The sequence below is a fragment of the Pantherophis guttatus genome, chromosome 1, assembly GCF_059756535.1.
Source record: "Pantherophis guttatus breed Tessera chromosome 1, ASM5975653v1, whole genome shotgun sequence".
NCBI classification, from domain to species: domain Eukaryota; kingdom Metazoa; phylum Chordata; class Lepidosauria; order Squamata; family Colubridae; genus Pantherophis; species Pantherophis guttatus.
The window spans coordinates 341,668,255-341,689,748 of record NC_142063.1 but is presented as its reverse complement, the minus strand read 5'-3'; the positions used below and the strand labels follow the sequence as shown (position 1 = coordinate 341,689,748).

Sequence of the window (21,494 nt, the reverse complement as noted above, 5' to 3'; positions counted from 1 at the left end):
AAAGAAGAAATGTTAAAGTGGAGAATTGTTAAAGAAGAAGTATTATTATATTATCAATATTATGGTGATGAATACAACAAAGATGTGTATTATGCCTATTATGCCCTCAAGACATTTATTGTTTCAACAAGCTGGGCTGGCTTACACATGAATTTTAATGGTTTGTTTAGTTTTTAATAATTTTGGGGCCAAATTATTTAATATGTTTTAAACTGTTTTTTTTTTAATTTTATGGATATATGTGTTTTATTGTTGGCTGTGCACCGCCCTGAGTCCCTCGGGAGAAGGGCGGTATAAAAATTTAAATAAAATAAATTTAAACATAACTATAGCCAGACCGCACAGTCTGATGAAAATTGAATATTATATAAATAAAACAGAGCATAAAAAAAACAACAACAAACGGGGGGGGGAAAGGATAGGAATTTCGCCTCAGCGCGAGTCTAACTCTGGCGCATGCGCATCGCCTGCCTGACGGCGCGCGCGGTTGACCTCGCACCGGAAGTGAGGGCTGGCAAGAACACCTCGTTCTCCGACTGGAGGGGGGAGGGGGGGGAAGAAGGGGGAGGGACGGACGAGTGACACGCCAGGGGGCGGGGCCGAGCTTTGAAAGAAGAGGAGGGGTCAGTTAATTGGCGACGTCACGTGATTCGGAATGGAGGTGGCGGCGGCGGCGCCGGCGGCAGCAGCTGAGGCGAACATCTTCCTCAGGAGTCGGCGGGGGCGGCGCTGCTGTTGCGGCGGCCGCGGCGGCTGCTAGTCCAGGGCGAACCGGCGGGCCGCGACGGCGGCAGCCGCCTGAGGCCAGCGACTGTTTGCGGGGCACGGGCGGCGGCGTCCGCCATGGACTGAGGAGACCGCGATGGGCAACAAGGAGTCGCGCATCGGCTTCCTCACCTACGACGAGGCCCTGCGGAGGGGTGAGTGGGGAGGGCGGGCCGCCGAGGAGGCGGGTATGCAAACGAGCGTTCGGAGCGCCCTGATTGGCTCCGGCGGCGGGCATGCTAATACAATATGCAAATGAGAGAGAGAGAGAGAGAGAGAGAGAGATGGAGGGGCGCCGGGTTGGCAGGGAGCAGCGACCTCTCCGTGTGGGCGGGGCTAAGCAGGCAGGCCAAAAAGGGGAGGAGCTTAGGGGAGTGGAGGGGCTGCCTTCTCGCCCCCTGGGGATGGAGCACAGCTCCCATCATCCGTGGCCAACCTAGCTGGGGTCTTATTGGGGGCTTTCTAACCTTGGCAGACTGGCAGATGAGATGATGGGGAGGTGGAGATTTAACCTGGAGCCCATCAGGGGGGGATGGGGGGGATGGGTAGCAGAGGAGATGGAGAGGGGGCTGGTGGAGGGCAGCCTTGGGGAAGGACTCGGGGTGGGCCAAGGTAGCATTGCTGGAGAGGGAGAGAGAGGCTGGAGTGTTTGGCATCTCAGGATGTGGAATAGTGGGGTGTATGCGGTGGACCTGTGGTCTTCGGTGGATGTTGGGGGGCACAGGGGTATCATCACTGTTGTGCAAGGGGGGAGGTTGTGGATGGGTGTGGACAGGTTATTCTTGTTTGATTGTGGTTGGAGCTGGTTAAAAGGTTGAATGTTTTCAATCATGGTTGTTCCAAAGGCAGCTGGACTTTCTTGTTCGGTTTTTTTCCCCCCTTTGAAAACGTTTCGCTTCTCATCCAAGAAGCTTCATCAGTTCATTCTTCAGAAGCTTCTCGGATGAGAAGCGAGACGTTTTCAAGGGGGGGGGAAAATCCAGTTTGCCTTCTGGGACCTATTTACAGAACGGTTAAGGACACACTTTAGGCATGTAACTTCAAAAGTTGTTTGTTGGAACCTGGCTGTAGGGGGACCAGGATTCAGGTTGCTATGATGGCTGGTGTGGCTGTTGGACCTGCCCTTCTTCAGGTTTTTATGGGGTGGGGGAGTGACTATAGATGTTGATTAGGTCTTGGAATGAAGCTTGCATGGCCAAGAAGAGACTATGATTGATGACCCCTTAGGGAACGGAGGGTTTATTGCTCAGATGAGTGCTGAGATAAAATACTTGTACAGATACTTGAAAGGGCTAGATATTCATATATATGTTAATTACTCCTATGCTTGGTGTATTGCAGAGTATAGGACAGATCTTGCTGTGATTACAGCCACTGCCGTATGGTAAGGTCCCTTGGAAGAAAATCTCTTTAATCTGTTATTTGCTGGTTTGTTTTATTGGTGGTTATTATTGGTTGCTTATTAACGGTGTTATTAGCTACCGTGTAGTGGAATATTGAGCGATCGCACCTAATAAAAAATACTTAAAAGCACACAAAACAACTTACGTGCCTTACAACAGGCCGTTTATAAGAGCGGCATAATCTTAAGAACTAGCTGCTCAGTTTTCTTGTTTCCTTCTTTTCTTCCCCACTTGTTTTCCTTGTGTGTCATCTCCTTTTACGCCGCAAGCCAAGCCTGCGGGCACAGGCTGTCTCCTTTTGTTTATCTCTTAGCCCCTCTGGAAGCCGGTTTCCAGCCCTTGGGGGGATAGAAGTGCTTTCGATACATCCCTCAAAAAAACCCGATGCTGTGATGATCTGTGTTAGGTTCCCGAGGCTCAAAGTGTGGCCATGATAGCGGTCTGGAGGTCCTTGAGATGATAAATGGCACTTGAGCCTGGAGGAGTGCAAGCCATTACATTGCATTCATGGAGTTGGAAGGGATTTTGGAGGTCTTCTAGTCCAACGCAGTCCAGAGTCTGGGTTTCAGGGCCTGGCTCAAAGGAAGAGAAACGTCCTTCCCCTCCAGCGGGTTAAAAAATGTTCAAGAGGTAACTTGAGGTTAGAATAGGGAGAATGGTGGATTTCATTCAGGGGCCCCATGTCAAATCATCCCAGTCGTGGAGACACGAGGAGTGGATCGACTCACAGCTGACGTCGTGGCTGCCAATGAGAGGAAACACGCAGGCCCCCTCTTAGTCCAAGTGGGTAGCTGTTGTGTCACTCCGGGATGGCGTGTTCCAGCTTCACAGCCATAGCAGTTGTTAAGCAGCTGGAGAGGAACAGGCTAATTCTGCTTTGGGGGGAAGCGGGAGGCTCTGGTGGGCATTGTATCAAAAGCAGAAGCCCAGCTTTGAACTTCCCCGATGGGGATGAAGTTCCTGGAAGCAGGGGGACTGGCAGGAAGGCCGGGTGAAGCAGATATGGTATGATAGGCCACCAGTTAGCAACAGACGTAGTGGGGGATATTGCTGAACGGAGATGGGGATAAATGCGTGTCTGTGTGTTAAGAAAAAAAGGAGTGTAGGAAGTTAGCACCCACCCCTCTTCTAGAAGAATGAAATATTCTAGGAAATATTAAAAAGGCAGAATATTATCTCTCCCTGGATGAGAAATGGAGAAATGTGTTTTTTTAGCCAGGAAGCAGACTCACTCTTAATAGCCCCCACCCTCCTCAATAGCCCACAGCAGATGTCAGCACTTAAGAGATAAGGAGATAGCTAGGTCTATTCATAAGCAAATGCCTTCACCGAAGATCCAATAAAGAGAGGATTAGCCCTCTACCCATCTAGCAACAGAACTCACCACATGGCACCTGGGGAGATTGCATCACCCAGCAAGGCTCAACCAAGCCTGGGACTCAAAAGACAACCTACACAGTTACCCCTGCATGGCCCTATGGGAGTCTGACAACCAATCAGAATACAATCTCAAATTCAAATCCAAATAGAGGGTATAAATCTCTCTCTCTCTCTCTCCACTCTATGTGACATTTTTGCCCAGGACCTCAAACCATGTGGTCCTATCCACCATTAAAAACCATCTTTCCAATCAGTCTCCCATGTTTCCAGTGTCTTTCTCTCCACTTGGAAGGGAACCCAGATGGACATTTCTCCCAACAGGAGTAAGTGAGAAAAGGATGTTGATGAGAGAGAGAGAGAATGGAGTGTTGGATCATGACCGGACAGAGGGTTTTTATCCTACCAGGATGTCCCTGTAACTGAATTCTGGAGTCATTGGGGAGAGTGACAAAGGCCCTCTGCAAATTGCTGTTGGGCTGCCCCGTTGCAGGCACGAAGGTCTGGAGCAGTTCGGCCTTATGTTTTCATTTATCAAAACAACATTTTAAAAATCCATAGAATAAAAACCCATAAACACGTACCTGTACACTCCCCCCCCCATGGCAGCAACAACACAAATCAGCCAGTTGATGGGCCTTGTGTCCATTTTGGGGGGGGGTCCCCTGACCCACGGAAAAAAACACATTTTTAGGGCCTTCCAGAAAAGCAACAGGGTGGAGAGCAACTTGAATCCCGCGGGGAATGATGTTCCATAGAGAAGGGGGCCACTACCAAGAAGGCCCTCTTTCGTGGTCCGGTGGCAATCTTTAATGGATGGGACCCCCGTAACATGTCCTGCCTTCACACCTGATTTGCCCTTGCATCACCTCTTCTGTGAGAGCTGCCAGTCCGCTTGCAGGTACAACTCAAGGTGCTGGTGATCACCTTCAAAGGTGTTTCTGCCATGGAGCAACTAAGGTCAGCATGAAGTATAACAGTAACAGAGTTGGAAAGGACCTTGGAGGTCATCTAGTCCAGCCCCCTGCTCACGCAGGAGACGTATACTAGGGATTCGAACCGCCAAACTGCCGACCTTCCTGATCGACAAGCTCAGTGTCTTAGCCGTGGAGCCACCAAGTGTCTTTCTGTTCTTAACAACAAGGTCATGGACCTGTTTGTGCCTTCAGATGGCACCTTGCTCTTTCCTGGAAGACCTTGAAGGCATTGAAGAGCAACTAGCTTCAGACTTCTGAACTGAAGCATTCTTTGGCATTGGTCCATTCATCATCCGTCTTGGCTAGAACACACTTCTCTCTTTTATATCCTTTCTTTCTTTCGATTAAGCCTCTGTGGTGCTGGTGGTGGGCTTATGGGTATTAGATGAGCTGTGATGTTAGAGGCTGGCAGTGAACTCCGCTGCATTTTTGCTGCAAACCTTTTATCCACTGATTTATGCTGCCGGAGTGTGACCTGGGTGGAGTACGCATGACAGGCCTTAGCAAAGCTTTTCTTTCCACGTAAACATTCTAGGCCACTGGGTCCAATCCTTTGGTGGTGCAGGTCTTCCAATTAAAGCATCACCCGTGGATGGCTGACTAACCTCTCTGAATGTGAAGGGAAGCTGTCAACTCTCTGGGTCAGTTCACTGTCAAACTGCTCTTTTTTTAAAAATTTATATATATATATATAAAATTCAATTGGAATCTGACTTTCTCTGACTTATTTTAGATTTGGTAACTTGCCTTCTGAAATTAAGGAAGTCCCGGGCAGCTTCTGTATAATATCCTTTGAGCAATTTGGAGAGAACTAACCTATCCCTTCTCAGCTTTCTCAAGGCTAAGTACAGTCAGGGCCTTCAATGTCTGTCTGTCTGTCTATCTTGTTTCCCCGAAAATAAGACCCAACCAGATTTTTCAGGATGCTCGTAATATAAACCCTACCCCCAAAATAAGCCCCAGTTAAGACTGTCAGCTAGATGGGTGCATCTGTACTAAATGTACTGTATTTTCCCCAAAATAAGACCTAACCAGAAAATAAGACCTAATGCGTCTTTTGGAGCAGAAATTAATATAAGACCCAGTCTTATTTTTGGGGAAACACGGTCTTTCTCTCTCTCTCTCTCTCTCTCATCTATCTATCTATCATTGACTGACTGACTAGCTAATAAGTAAGTAATATGCCAACCATCTTGCCTAGAAGCAACTCTAGGTGGCTTACGATCAATAAAAATCAAGATAAACAACGCGTATTACTGGTAGCACTAAAAGATGATTTAAAATTGACTGTGGGTTGTTTTTTTGTTGTTGTTGTTGTTGAACTAGTCTTGTTTATTCTTGTTGGCCTTTGTCGAACCTACTGCAGTTTGTCTGAACCTTTCTTTACAGTTTAGTGCCAAGAACTGGACACAATATTTAAAATGATCTTTAACCCAAACTTGGAACCATTGCTTTCAATAATGTGGCACCCTTTCTTTCTCTGGTGTCTGCATATCTTTTTGCAGCCATGTTGCTGACTCATACTCAATTTGTAGTCAGCTAATATTCCAAGATTGTTTCACAAGTATTATTGTCAAGTAGCTATCCTGTTTTTTAGCTTTGCCTTTATATATATATAGGACATTATATATATATATAGGACGTTATATATATATGTGTGTGTGTATGTGTGTGTATTTATATATATATATATATATATATATATATATATATATATATATATATATATATATAATAAAATTTATATTTTGCTGATAAAGAAATAATGGATTGGAGCTGAAAGGCAAAAGGGATGCAGTATGCTCCCTCCCACATGCTGGGGCAGACCAGGTGTCTTGATAGAAAAACACTTAATCTCTCCCCTGACTCAAGCTGATGAAGGGAGGAGAACTTGTGGCTCAGAGGTTAATACAACTGCCTAACATGCGGGCAGCCCAAGTTCGAATCCGAATAAGGGTATGGCTAGCTGATGAGAGCTAAATAGCTTGAAATAGATCTATACTAGTCTCCCTTTATTTCTTTATCCGCGAAATATAAATTTGGTATAAAATCGTTTGTCGTGAATGCGACTGCTTGAGGGCTCCTGGATTGGAGCTGAAAGGCAAAAGGGATGCAGTATGCTCCCTCCCACATGCAGGTACAGACCAGGTGTCTCGATAGAAAAACACTTTATATATATACACACACACACACACACATACATATATAGGACATTATATCTATCTATCTATCTATCTATCTATCTATCTATCTATCTATCTATCTATCTATCTATCTAGTTGATATGTGTGTGTGTGTCCTTTACCCAGATTTTCTGTTTTATATGCAGCCATACTGGCTTTTTCTGCCGTCTGTCATTTTTTAAAGTAACTGAAACGGTGCTTGTATGATGTGAGCTGCGTTCTTTTGCCTGTTGCTTTCTCTGGCATACCATAGCTGCTTGCTTCTGTATCTTTGCTGAAGCTGTCTGCCCTAGGACCTTGGGGGTCAGATGACAAGAAGCCACTGCCGTGTTAATCATTTCAGCTTACATTTGAATCTGTTCTGCCCCCTTTTCAAAATCACGATCGATTCTGGGAGTTGTCATCTCAGTTACGTCTGGAAGATGCCAGGTTTTGAGAATGCTAGACCAAGCAGGGAAGCGTGACAGTTCACTGAAATATAGTTTGAGATGGTTTTGAATCATTTTTGTGGTTGCTAATTGCTTCCAAGTTTTTCTTCCCAAGTATAAATACATGGCTGTGCCAAATTTGAGCAACATTCCTGAATGAATAGTTGTTGCAATTAAAAGTTTGGAGCTGAACTTCAGTTTAGACTTCCCTATGTTGAAATCCAGCCCGTTTCCATTATGAAACATATATCTTGTTTCTTTAAGAGGAACCAAGATGTCATAATGTTTATTGGCAGAAGGTTTACAGGCAAGACTACACGAGGAGGCGATTATTCGAAGAAAAGGAAGAGGAAGAAAAAAAAATACCAAAATGCTAATTTTCTCAGACTTGTAAATAGCTGGTCTCCTGGGGCAAGGGAGATCAATTTCTAGGCAACCAAACAGCAAAGCTTTTCAGATGTTGATGTTGTGCTTTTTGTGTGTGTGGATCACAAGTGTCCATCCAGTGTGTCTGAGATCAACTTACTCTTTGGATAGATTAGTCACTTTTGTCCTTTTATTTACAAACCAGATGTAGTTGTTTAAAACTGGGAATTAAGGTTTGGTCTACATCTGTAGACCAAGACACCTGTCTAGAAACCAGGAGACTGTAACTTCTAGTCCCACTTTAGGCATGAAAGACAGTTGGGTGACCGTGTGCCAATCACCAGGAGGCAGTGAGTTCTAGTCCCACCTTAGGCATGAAAGACAGCTGAGTGACTGAGCCAATCACCAGGAGGCAGTGAGATCTAGTCCCACCTTAGGCATGAAAGACAGCTGAGTGACTGGGCCAATCACCAGGAGGCTGTGAGTTCTAGTCCCAACTTAGGCATTGCTGTGGTCTGCCAGCAGCCTGTGGAGCTGGCAGCAGAGTCAGACAATGAGGAGGCTGGGGAGGAACATGGGCCAGTCCTGGAGTCTGGGAAAGGGCCGGACGAGGGCTCTGCGTCGGAGGCAGAGATGGGGCCAGGCCAGGGCCATCTGGGAGTGATGCGCGGACTCCGGAGCCCCCAGAGTCGGACAGCAGAGAGGCAGAGGAACAGGAGGAGCCTGTTCCTAGCACACACATGAGCAGAACTGCCAGAAGGCAAGAGCAGCTAAAGCAAAAGGGACAACCCGGGAGTAATGCCAGGAGATGATTGGTCCCTCCCAGAAGGCTTAAAAGAGAAACAAAGGCACTTGGGCCTTTTGCAGGAAAGCAACGTTGCTAACTCTGTTTCCAGTCAGCATCTCTTCTTTGTTTCTTTGTGGGGCTTTGCCAAGTAAGGCCTTTGGCAGGGTGTCTAAAGAAGATAAAAGGTTGGTGATTATCCTGAAGGACTTGTTTTGCAACTAATTGGGACTCAGCTGGGAATGAACATAATTCTCAGCTGTTACAATAAAATGGTTTTTTTTGGGGACTAATTGTGTATCGTAATGACTCAGTCAGCCTAGGTCACAACAGGCATGAAAGTCAGTTGGGTGACTTTGGGCCAATCACCAGGACAGTGTAACTTCTAGTCCCACCTTAGGCATGAAAGACGGCTGGGTGACTTTGGGCCAATCGCGAGGAGGCTATGAGTTCTAATCCCACTTTAGGCATGAAAGACGGCTGGGTGACTTAGGCCAGTCCCTCTCTCTCCGCCCAACCTACCTCACAGGTTTGTTGTTGTGGGGAAAATAGGGAGGAAGAAGGCATAGAATGTGTGTTCGGCGCCTTGAGTATTTATAAAAATAAATAAATTAGGATTATGGCTGGATATATATATATATACCTATGTGTTTGTCTGGCGTTGTGGGTTTGTGCCAATGATTTCAAAGTGAATGGTGTCCACCCATTCAGGTTTTAGCTATTATAAGTATCCCTGTCCCCATTCATTCCTCAATTATGTGGGCTGGGATTGCAGCCTAACCCAACGGCTTTAATCATACTTTTCAAAGAGGCTTCTTCCCCCCCTTCTGAATTGTTGTTCTCAGAAAAGAGCAGTACGTTGCTTTTTACAGATGGGAGCCTGGGCGAAACGTGCTTGCTTAGCCAGTAAATCATTCTTTTGAGTACAAAAAGAAAAGGGCCGCAGTGATGAAAACATTCACTTCTGTGCTCTGTAGGTGAGGAGCAGATGGCGGCAGGTCTACATTGCACCAAAATAAAACCTTTTTTGCGTAGCGTACACTAGTGGAAATCTCCTTCTAAAGGTTATTTTTTGTGGGGGGGGGAGCTTTCTCTTTTTAGAACAACCCTCTTACCAAAAATAAAATTGCAACGGCTCTTGGAAGAGACTTCCGGGGTGAGTTGACATAAGGGAAAATCTCAGCTTGTGAAAAATAAGCAGTCTTTCCTTTTAGCTCCTTTCGTTCATTTGTTCATTTTAGGACGGTCCTGCCTGATTATGCAACAAGGTTTTGTTCGTTTTTAACCATTCAGTCGTCTCCAACTCTTGGTGACTTTATAGGCAAGTGCTCTCCAGGCTTCCCCATCCAACACAGCTTCTTTCAATCGTTGGGTGTTCAACTTTGCATCCGATTTGACATTTTATCAAGCCAGCGTGTTCTTTGCTTCCCCCTTCATCACAACAAATATAAACAATTTTAGTCACTTATCACTTTCTCTTAAAATACAAGAAATGGTCACTTCTTCCCATAACCCAGAGGTGGGTTTCAGCAGGTTCTGACCAGTTCTGGAGAACTGGTAGCAGACATTTTGAGTAGTTCGGAGAACCGGTAGTAAAAATTCTGACTGGCCCCGCCCCCATCTATTCTCTGCCTCCCAAGTCCCAGTTGATCAGGAGGAAATGGGGATTTTGCAGTAACCTTCCCCTGGAGTGGGGTGGGAATGGAGATTTTACAGTACCCTTCCCCTTCCCCTGCCATGCCCACCACACCCGCCAAGCCCAGCCCAGCCCAGCCAAGTTACGCCCACCAAGCCAAGCCACGCCCACCAAGCCAAGCCACACCCACCAAGCCACACCCACAGAACCGGTAGTAAAAAAATTTGAAACCCACCACCACCATAACCCATCTCTTATATATAAAAGGTAAAGGTAAAAGGTTTCCTTAAAGCCTCATTTAGTCCTGATTGGCAAAATCCATTAAGAGTTTCCTGAGATAACAACATATTATTATGTTATTTTAACCTTGGTCAAATACATCAACTTTATATTCCTTCCTTTAAGATAATGTTAACATCCAAAGATCTTGATTTCTTTTCATTTTTTTCCTTTGTCACATCTCTCAAAATTCTTCAAAGCTTATGTAGGAAGTTAGCACCCACCCCTGTCCTAGAAGAATGTATTCTAGGAAATATTAAAAAGACAGAATATTATATTATATTTTCCTGGATGAGAAATGGAAAAACATGTTTTTTTAAGGCAGAAAGCAGACTCACTCTTAATAGCCCCCACCCTCCATAATAGCCCACAGCAGATGTCAGCACTTAAGTGATAAAGAGATGGCTAGGTCTATTCATAAACAAATACCCTCACCCAAGATCCATCAAAGGTAGGATTAGCCCTCAGCCTTAATAGGAATTGCCCAAACCCCTCTTCATTACATCATCACCCAGCAAGATTCAACCAAGCATTGGACTCGACAACCTACAAAGTTACCCCTGCATGGCCCCATGAGAGTCTGACAACCAATCAGAATACATTTCTTTCACAGGAACAGGAAGCAAGTTCAAAACCCAAGAGAGGGTATAAATCTCTCTGTCTCTCTTTCACCCATGTGCTCGATTGCCCAGGACCTCAAACCATGTGATCCTGTCCACCATTAAACCGTCTTTCCAATCAGCCTCCCTGTTTCCATGGTGTCTTTCTCCCCTCTTGGAACTGAACCCGGATGGACATTTCTTCCGACACTTACAAAAGTCTCTTTTATAAACCCAATATAGGAAAGTTATCCAGGTCACTCTTTAGATTTGTTTTTTTTTTGTATGTCACCCTTAATTATTTAATTATTGTATTTTGTATTTAATAATTATTTAATAATTATTAAATTTAATTATTTAATAATACACCAGCCTGTTTTATTTGTGGATCCAGTGTAGCACCTTATTCCATACCATTCTTATTGTTTATGATTTATAAATCCAGTTTCAGATCAGCCTCCTTTTTGCCTGGCGAGACTTGTCCCTCTTATATAACATCTTCATATATAGGCAGGCACTCTTAAAATTAGCTTCCGGCTCCCCTGTTCAAAAATATCCTTCCCTACATCCAGTGTTACGATATTTTGCTCCAATGGCTATTAATAAATTTAAGTATTCTTCTCCTTTAATTGTAAACTTCAGTTCCTTTTGGTTCCCTCTAGTGTGCAACCTTCAAATTCCCATCCTATCATTTTTTTTTTTAAAGAATTGAAAACACAGGCATTTTCTCATGAAAAGGATTCTTATACAGGTAGTCCTTGACTTATTTGTTGCTTTGAACTTACGATCACCTAGGACCGTGATGGCGAACCTATGGCACGCGTGCCAGAAGTGGCACACAGAGTCCTCTCTGCTGGCACATGCACCGTCTCCCCAGGTCAGATCTCAGTGGCGTTTCTTTCGTGAGCTTCTGTTTCCCTGCAAACGACAAAACAGAAGCTCACAAAGAAAAATATCTTATCTCTTGTCGTGCTGCTGGTGTTGGGATGCCCTGCCTCCCACCGGCCAGCTGGTCTTCGGGTCTCTGCTGTGCATGCGCTCATGTAGTTTGGGCATGCGTGCACGCAGTTTGGGCACTCAGTGGATAAAAGGTTTGCCGTCACAGACTTATGGTAAAATGCAACAAAAAACATGCATTTGGCTCTATAAAGACTCTGTCACCTTTGAGTCAAGCTTGAGATTTCATGAAAATTTGTTTTCTTGGCATAAAATTCCTTTGTTTATTGTTTTGACTTTGCAGTTTTATCTTAACAGCCCGGGATTTTCTGTGGGTCTCTCATTAAAGTACTTAGCAGGTCTGACCCTGTGTAGTGATTTAAGATCTATCAAACTTGGCTAGATGTTGCTACACTGTAGGCCACCAGGAACCAAAGTCCCATTGAATTGAGACTTAATTCTTGGGCTAGGTGATAACAACACTTAGATCAGGGGTGTCAAACTCAATTTCATTGAGGGTCGCATCAGGGTTGTTTTTGACCTCAGGGGGCCAGGGTGGCCATGGCCAGCTCGAAGTCACTCATGTCGGGGGCGCCTGTGGTGGCCTGAGCGCTTTGCCAGTGAAAACGGCCTCCCGAGCTCTGTTTTCAGCCACGACGGCCTCCTGCAACCCTCTGCCAGCAAAAACGGCGCTTGGGAGGGCCATGTGCTCCATTTTCACTGATACTGGTCCTTCGCTATTTCCAGGTCGGCCCCGTGGGCCAGATGTAAGCACCCCGTAGACCAATTCCGGCCCCTGAGCCTTGAATTTGACTCCCTTGAGTTAGATGGACCACAAACAAAGAATTCTCTTTACGGTTCTTTTTGGACGGAAGTATTCCACAGGACTCTATTCTGGTTCCTCGTTTGTATCAACAGTTTGGATGACGGGTTTATGGAGATGACACAACACTTTGGATGATGTGAGCTTGCAGATGACGCATAACTAGGAGGGGCAACTAATACTTCACATGAAAGTGATTCAAAAAAATCTAGAGCAATCTTAAGCGTGGATTGAAAAGTATATGATGAAGTTTGAGAAATGCTGTAAACTTCTGAATCGGGCGGGGTAGAAAAAAAACTTAAGGCATGGATATAAGATGGAGTGAGGACCTGGCTTGATGGAGATCTGGTGTCCTTGGCAATCGCAAGTGAAACATGAGCTAGAAGTAGCACGCAGTTCAGTTGCTAAAAAGGCCAAGGCCATTTTTGGGCGCATTAACAGGAACACAAAGTCCAGGCCACGAAAAGTAATTGTTCCCCAATAAAGGAGAATATTTGTAGCTCAGGGTTAAAATGAGGGGGTCCTTGGTATTTTCTGAGCTTGGTGGGGGTGGGGGTTTGGCAGACATTTCATGACCCAGTTAGTGTTCTGCCCCAGCTACGGACCCCAAAGAACGCAGCACACGCAAAGTCCGTACAAATTAGTTTACTAATTTAAATCAGCCTTTTCTGAACAAAGGCTGTTAATTTAACTTCATTAACAGCCGACAAGAATTCTAAGAATAATAACACAATTCTGAGGCACAATATTTCAGATAACTGTAATCTTACTGTGGTTGGCAGAATGCCCAGAAGCAATTTGCAGGAAAAACTGATAAGAGAAACAAGAGCCGAATCAAACATTTTCTGGAATCAAGACGCGAAGGGATGTGAACGAAGTTGTTTCCTGCAAATTGCATCAGTTGTTGTCCTTCCTTAAATAGGCTAAGGGAGTGGCCAATTATCCCCAAGCCTTACTCTTGAGGAGACCTCCTCCTGAGGAGCCACTCCTGCCTTTTTGCAGCTCTGCGCGCTCGTGCATCGAGAAGAGGCTCCTCCTCTTCTTCCTCTTCACTTATGGGAGCTTCTGGAGGTTCTGAAGGCCCTGGCTGAATCCCCGCCTCTGGCACCACATCTTCTCCAGCCTCCTCATTGTCTGACTCGAGCGCCAGCTGCACAGGCTGCTGGCGCAGCACCACACCAACCTCCTCGTTGTCGGAATCAGCTACTAACTGCACAGGTCGCTGACGGGCCACAACAGTTAGGTAACATCACCAGTGCTAGAAGAGAGAGGGGTTTGCTCCACATTTATATACAAGTGGCTTGCACCATCAGTGTTGGTGGGAGTGTTCTTGGTGGTTCCTTGATTAGGTGATTGATTGATCGTTTGAGTTGGGTGATGAAACAACTGCAAGGAAGCAACCAAGCTCAGAGAGCACCAAGGACCCCTCAATTTTCCCCTGCTCTACTCTGCCCTGGCCAGACCCCATTTGGAATTCTGTGAGCAGTTTTGGGCACCTCAACTCTACAAGAACCATGGTAAATTGTTGCAAATTCAAAAGAAGGCTACCAAGATGGTAAAAAGCCTGGAAACTAAGCCTAGGAGGAAAAGTCAAAAGATCTAAATAAGTTTAGCTTACAGAAGAGACCACAAGAGGAAGAGACTTCTTAGCAGGGTTTTACATATCTGAAGGGGTTGTCATATGGTGTAGTAGTAGTAGTAGTAGTAGTAGTAGTAGTAGTAGTAGTAATAATAATAATAATAATAATAATAATAATAATAATAATAATAATAATTTTATTTCTATACCGCGCTTCTCCCAAAGGACTCAGGGCGGTGTACAGCCTATTAAAAGCACAAGACAAACATCAATTAAAATAATTTAAAATTATTAAATAATTCAGCTCAATTTAAAACCCCAGAAATTTAAAACACCCAATTTAAAATTATTATGTTGATAGCCCGGCCTGGCGGAACAACAGGGTCTTGAGTCCACAGCGAAATACCCGGAGGTCGGAGATCTTGCGTATTTCCGGGGGCAGTTCATTCCACAGGGCTGGGGCTCCCACAGAGAAGGCCCTCCCCCTGGGCGTCGCCAGCCGACATAACTTGGCCGATGGCACCCTGAGGAGACCCTCTCTGTGGGAGCGAACTGGCTGGTGGGAGGCTATTGGTGGCAGAAGTCAGTCTCGAAGATACCTGGGTCCTATGCCATGGAGCGCTTTAAAGGTGGTGACCAACACCTTGAATCGCACCCGGAAGACCACTGGGAGCCAGTGCAGCTCGCGCAGGAGGGGTGTCACGTGGGCTCAACGAGTTGTGCCCATAACCACCCGCGCGGCCGCATTTTGGACCAGTTGGAGCCTCCGAGTGCTCTTCAAGGGGAGCCCTATGTAGAGAGCATTACAATAGTCCAGCCAGGAGGTGACAAGGGCGTGAGTGACGGTGTGCAAGGCCTCCTGGTCCAGAAAGGGCTGCAACTGGTGAATCAGGCGAATCTGATAAAAGCCTCCCCCCCTCTGGCCACGGCCGTCATATGCTCTTCTAAAGACAGCCGTGGGTCCAGGAGGACACCCAGATTGCGAGCCCTCTCTGTGGGGGGCAAAGATTCACCCCTAATAGTGTAGAGAACAAGAAAGTAATCTTGATGGAGTTAATATACCCCGTTTTCCCAAAAATAAGTCCTATCCCCAAAATAAGCCCCAGTTAAGATTGTCAGCCAGATGGGTGCATTTAGTACCGTATTTCCCCAAAAATAAGACCTAACCAGAAAATAAGCCCTAATGCATCTTTTGGAGCAAAATAAGACCCAGTCTTATTTTCGGGGAAACATGGTAGAAGCTGATGTCTAGGTGTAAAGGGGCATGAACATTCTTTACGTTATTAATGACCAGGTACCATGTTTTCCTGAAAATAAGACCCTGTCTTATATTTTTTTGAACCCTGAAATAAGCGCTTGGCCTTATTGCCATGCGCTCAAAAGCCCAATTGGGCTTATTAACAGGGGAGGTCTTATTTTCCTGACTCGCTGCTCAGACAATCCTACAGAATGGGATGAAGCAGTGTGATTGGATGTACTGAGTGCCTATCATTTTTCCTCTGCAGTCCTAGTCCCGCCCATTGGTTGCTCCTGTCAGTCTTTTTCACTCAGTGGATTGGACTAGACCTGAGTGCCTTTCTTACTCTTTAAAATTTGTTTTTACTAGTTTTTCAAATCAATTTCCTCCTTTAGTTAAATTTTTAAGTAGTTTGTTTGGTGTTTCTGGGAAGCTGCGTTTTTCGGTTGGGCTTCTGCCTCCGACGCGCCGCTTTTTTTAGCCCCGAGGGGCGCGTTTGCTATTTTTTTCTTATTTTCCTTCAATTTTTTTGTGAATTGCCTTTGTGGAGAGCTGCGCTTCGAGGGACGTTATTTACACAACGTCCATTTTGGGGGAAACAGGGTAACATTTGGAAGTAGATCGGAGAGACACTTCCCTAAGCCCTAAGAAGGAAAAGGAGGTCCACCATAAACAAACTTGAAATATTTTGTTTATTATATAGCCCATCACGATAGAAATAATTCTAGCTTTCCTGTGGAGTAGATTTTGTGATCTGGTCAGGTGTGACCAACACAGAGATGGACTTCTCCTTTATTTCCACAGAGGGCGGGACCAGAACTAATGGGTTAAAAATAAGAGGAAAGTTCAGGCTAGACATCAGGAGAACATACAAGCTGAATAGACTTCCCTATGAAGTGATTGCTGGGAGAAATATCAACACCCTCAGATATGCAGATGATACCACTCTAATGGCAGAAAGCGAAGAGGAACTAAAGAGCCTCTTAATGCAGGTGAAGAAGGAGAGTGCAAAAGTTGGCTTGAAACTCAACATTAAGAAAATTTAAGATCATGGCATCTGGCCCTCTCAATTCCTGGCAAATAGATGGGGAAGAAATGGAGGTAGTGATAGATTTTATTTTCCTGGGCTGCAAGATCACTGCAGATGGGGGCTGCAGCCAAGAAATTGAAAGACGTTTGCTCCTGGGGAGGAAAGGTATGGCAAATCTAGACAGCGTACTAAAAAGCAGAGACATCACCCTGCCAACAAAAGAGCGTATAGTCAAGGCTATGGTTTTTCCAGTTGCAATGGATGGCTGTGAAAGTTGGACTATAAGGAAGGCTGAGCGCCAAAGAATTGGGGCCTTTGAACTCTGGTGCTGGAGGAGACTCCTGCGAGTCCCTTGGATTACAAGGCGATCCAACTGGTCAGTCCTAGAGGAGATCAACCCTGACTGCTCTTTAGAAGGCCAGATCCTGAAGAGGAAACTCAAATACTTTGTCCACCTAATGAGAAGGAAGGACTCACTGGAGAAGAGCCAAATGCTGGGAACGATGGAGGGCAAAAGAAGAAGGGGACGACAGAGAACGAGGTGGCTGGATGGAGTCACTGAAGCAGTCGGCGTGAGCTTAAATGGACTCCGGGGGATGGTAGAGGACAGGAAGGCCTGGAAGAACATTGTCTATGGGGTCGCGATGGGTCAGACACAACTTCGCAACTAACAACAACAACATGAAGTGATAATTTCTTTAGAAGTGCTTAGAAGTGATCAGTTCAACAGGCATCAGTCTGAAATGTTTTAATGGATGGTTAGATTCAATGATGTCTGTGTTTTCTTCCAACTGTATGATTCTAGGACTCTAACTTTGTTCTGCAGCCTGAATAAATAGGCATATTTAAAATGATTTTTTTAAAAAAAATAATCTCCAGGGGAATAAAAACAGATATGCTTAGATTAGCCCAAAGGCATAACTAGTTTAGCATTCTATTCCACAATAATCAGCCAGAAGCCTCTGAGAAACTCATAATCAGGATGTGAACATAACAAGCAGCATCTGACTTCTGTACCCAGTTACAAGGACAGTTCCGTTTCTTCTGAGTGTAATAAATTGCTTGTGGAAACTTGCCAGCCAACAGGCAGTGCTGAAGTATACATTTAGATCCTTCACAGTGCCTTTCCGTGCAAATTCCCAGAGCGGTATTTCAGTACACAAAACGAGAAACATTAGGAAAGAAGCAGTCTCGTATATGTGTAGATGGAGCTGGTTGAGATGTTTTGGGCCGTGAACCTCTGCATTTCACAGATAGTCCTCGACTTACGATCACAATTGAGCCCAGAATTTCCGTTGCTAAGGAGGACAGTTAAGTGAATTTTGCCCCATTTCACGACCTTTCTTGACAGAGCTGCTTAAATGAAACGCTGCAGTTGTTAAGGTAGTAACGTGGTCGTTAAGTGAATCTGGCTTCCCCATTGACATTGACCCACTGACCTTCTGACCTTTGTCAGAAGGTCCCAAAAGGGGATCACAGGACCCCCAGGACAATGCAACCGTCATAAATATGAGTTGCCAAGCGGCCAAATTTTGATCACGTGACTCTACGGATCAGTGGTGGGTTGCTCCCAATTCGGTCCGGTTCTATAGAACCAGTAGTAAAACCAGCGGGAGGCTCCGCCCACCTGCCACGATGTCATCATGGGTGATCGCATGCGCAGAAGCTTCTGCGCGCGGGTGCAGTCCCGTTGCGAAGTGGTAGTCAAGATAAATAGAACCCACCCCTGCTAGGAACGTTGTAACGGTCGTAAGTGTGAAAAATGGTCATAAGTTCACTTTTTTCAGTGCTGTTGTGAGTTTGAATGATCAGTAAATAAACTGTTGTAAGTCGAGGACTATTTATTTATTTATTTATTGGTTTGATTTATATGCTGCCCTTCTTCAGAGACTCAGGGTGGCTTACAATACGTTAAGCAATAGCCTTCATACTTTTGTATATACGTGCTTAGTAGGGCTTTTGGCCCCCCCAAGCGGTGTTCTTTTTTTATACAAAGTCATTATATTGCCCTCACAATCCGGGTCCTCATTTTATCTACCTTGGAATGAGTCAACCTTGAGCCTGGTGAGATTTGAACTCGCAGTAATTGCAGGCAGCTGGCAGCTAAGTGCTAATTAACAGCACTTTAGTCCGCTGCGCCACCAAGGCTCTTAGACTAACTACCTGTATATAAATCTAATAAAGAAATACTGTCGAGAAAGAATAGGAGGAGTTCTGATGATTAGAAAGAGTTGCTGAATTGTGGGGTCCTTGATGCTCTCTGAGCTCGGTTGCTTTTCTTGCAGACATTTCATGACCCAACTAGGTAACGTCATCAGCTCTAGAAGGGAGCGGGGTTTGCTCTCTGTTTATATCCAAGGGGCTTGCCCTATCAGCGTTTGTGGCAGTGGTCTTAGTGGTTCCTTGATTAGGCTGAGCTGCTGAACCGTCCATGAGTGAAAAGAAAAATAATTGCATCTGATTTTCATATTCTCTCCTAACCCTGCGCTTTTGAATCATTTGCAACCCAGGTATGACGGTTTCGACAGAGGTTTATCATTGTTTCTGCTATTAGAAGGCTGGGCCTAAACAGGTTCTTTCTTCCTCAGATCTGCTGAAGACAAAATAAGCCGGAGAGTAAACATTGAAAGAGGAAAGGTGGCTTTTGTGGCTTCTTATGTTCTTTTCCGTCTGCAGGAGAGCAGACACTGAGTTGGTTCGGTAATTGACTGAGCTAGCTAAGCTTCTTTCCCTAGTCTTCTAGAAATGTCATACTTGTTCAAATATTAATAACTTGGGCTATTCCATTAGCCGCCAAAGCCTCTAGAGCCGCACAGCCTTCACATTTCTAAAGGTTACCCTTCTACTCCCTACTAATTTGTTCGGTTGCACTGTACAGGTAATCCTCGATTTACGACCGTGTTTGAGCCCAAAATTTATGTTGCTAAGTGCGACAGTTGTTGTGTGAATTGTGCTCCATTTTAGACCTTCCTTGCCACCGTTGTTAAGTGAATCACTGACAGTGTTACATTTGTTACACGGTTGTTAAGTGAATCTGGCTTCCCCATTGACTTTGCTGGTCAGAATGTCACAAAAGGGGATCCGTCACACCCACACACCCACACCCACACCGACACACTGCAGCTGTCATAAATATACATGCTTGTTGCCAAGCGTCTGAATTTTGATCCCGGGACCATGGGGGTGCGGCAACAGTCATAAGTGTGAAAACTGGTCATAAGTCACTTTTTTCAGTGCCATTGTCACTTCGAACAGTGACTAAATGAATTGTAGTACGTTGAGGACAACCTGTAATATGAAGAAAGCTTCAGGATGGGCCAAAATTAAGAACAAATATATATCTTCAAGTTTTCATGCTAATGTCACTTACCTAGACTGTGTTGTTTCTCTGTGTTATATATGTGGGTATATACATAATTTTGTAATTATTTATTTTGTCATGTTCATGTAGTGTATATTGGAGGTGGTGACCCTTTGAGAGCTGTATGCAACGAAATTTCATTTTAATATATGCCGATTAGTGTACATTTAAATAAAATTAGTCTAAGTCTAGTAACGTGGTTGTTAAGCGAATCTGGCTTCCCCATTGACTTTGTGTTAGAAATTCTGCAGAGCAGAGTAAACAGTCACCATGTGCTTTACTGCTCAACTGTTTAACTGTAACAGGAAACAGGAAACTCTACTTAGAACAAAAGAGCATAGAGTATATACCATAGAGCACTGCATAAGGCAACCTTGAGCTACAAGGCCCAGATTTGGGGAAAGCCACCTTCAATTTCCTCTAGGCATTCTCCTTGGACAACCTAAGAAGATCGTTGCTTCTCTCCATGGGTGAACAACAGAAGAGACTCGTTCATCTGGAATTAATGGCCAACACACTGGACAATCAGTAGACATTTGCAGGCAAAATGGAGCTGTGCTAAACTACAGGCTACTCCTGTGATGGTGAACCTATGGCACATGTGCCGGAAGTGGCACGCAGAGCCATCTCTCCTGGCTGTCACCCGTTGCGCACCGGCCAGCTGGTCTTCATGCGTGCGAGAGTGCTGGAAACCGGAAGAGCAGCCGCCTGGTGCTCATGCACACGCCAAGAAGATGATCTTCCGGTTTCTGGCGCACACATGCGCACCAGCCAGCTGGTCTTCGTGCGCGTATGCTTGCCAGAAACCGGAAGACCATCTGGCCTGAAACCGGGCAGCTGCTCATCCGGTTTTCAGCACGCATGCTCATGCTCCCATTTTGGCACTCGGTGCCAAAACGGTTCGCCAACACTGGGCTAGTCCTTGACTTACAACAGTTCGTTTAGTGATCTTTCAAAGTTACAGCACTGAAAATAGTGACTTATGACCGTTTTTCACACTTAAGACCATTGCAGCATCCTCATGGTCACATGATCAAAATTCAGATGCTTGGCAACTGACTCATATTTAGGATGGTTGCAGTGTCCCTGGGTCACCTTTTGCAACCTTCTGACAAGTAAAATCAAGGGGGAAGCCAGATTCACTTAACGTCCATGTTACTAACTTAACAGCTGCAGTGATTCAGTGAACAACTGTGGCAAGAAAGGTCGTAAAACGGGATGACATTCACTGAACAACTGTCTCGCTTAGCAAGAGAAAATTTGGACCTAATTGTGATCATAAGTCGAGGACTACTTGTACTGCCTTCTGGAACAGAATTGACAATAAAATCGCCAATATTAGGGGGGGGGGAAATCCTTATATGATGTTCTCACCTAAAAAAGGGAAAGACTAGACTAGACTAGACGTGACTTGACTTGACTTGACTTGACTTGAATTCTTTATTGGCCAAGTGTGATTGAACACACAAGGAATTTGTCTTTGGTGCATACACTCTCAGTGTACATAAAAGATATGTTCATCAAGAATCATAAGGTACAACACTTAATGATAGTCATAGGGAACAAATAAGCAATCAAATCATACTAGGAAACAATATGCATTGTAAGGATACCAGCAACAAAGTTATAATCATGCAATCATAAGTGGGAGGAGATGTGGGATAGCGACGATGAGAAGATTAATAGTAATAGTAATGCAGCCTTAGTGAATAGTTTGACAGTGTTGAGGGA

The 21,494-nt window shown here is 45.0% G+C and overlaps 1 protein-coding gene across 4 annotated transcripts in view; it reads left to right on the top strand.

Moving 5' to 3' along the window:
- The first annotated feature begins 481 nt into the window (after positions 1-481).
- The window catches only part of USP32 (ubiquitin specific peptidase 32), a 217,121-nt gene continuing 196,108 nt past the window's right edge, over positions 482-21,494 (top strand). For 3 of the 4 annotated variants that reach the window (XM_087889985.1, XM_087889980.1, XM_087889979.1), the window contains exon 1: positions 488-920. In XM_087889985.1, coding sequence (XP_087746111.1) covers positions 863-920 — 58 coding nt within the window. In that variant the 5' untranslated portion in view covers positions 488-862. Of the gene's footprint in view, positions 921-21,494 lie in introns of all 4 variants that reach the window. The other variant, XM_060693236.2, reaches the window with a different exon arrangement.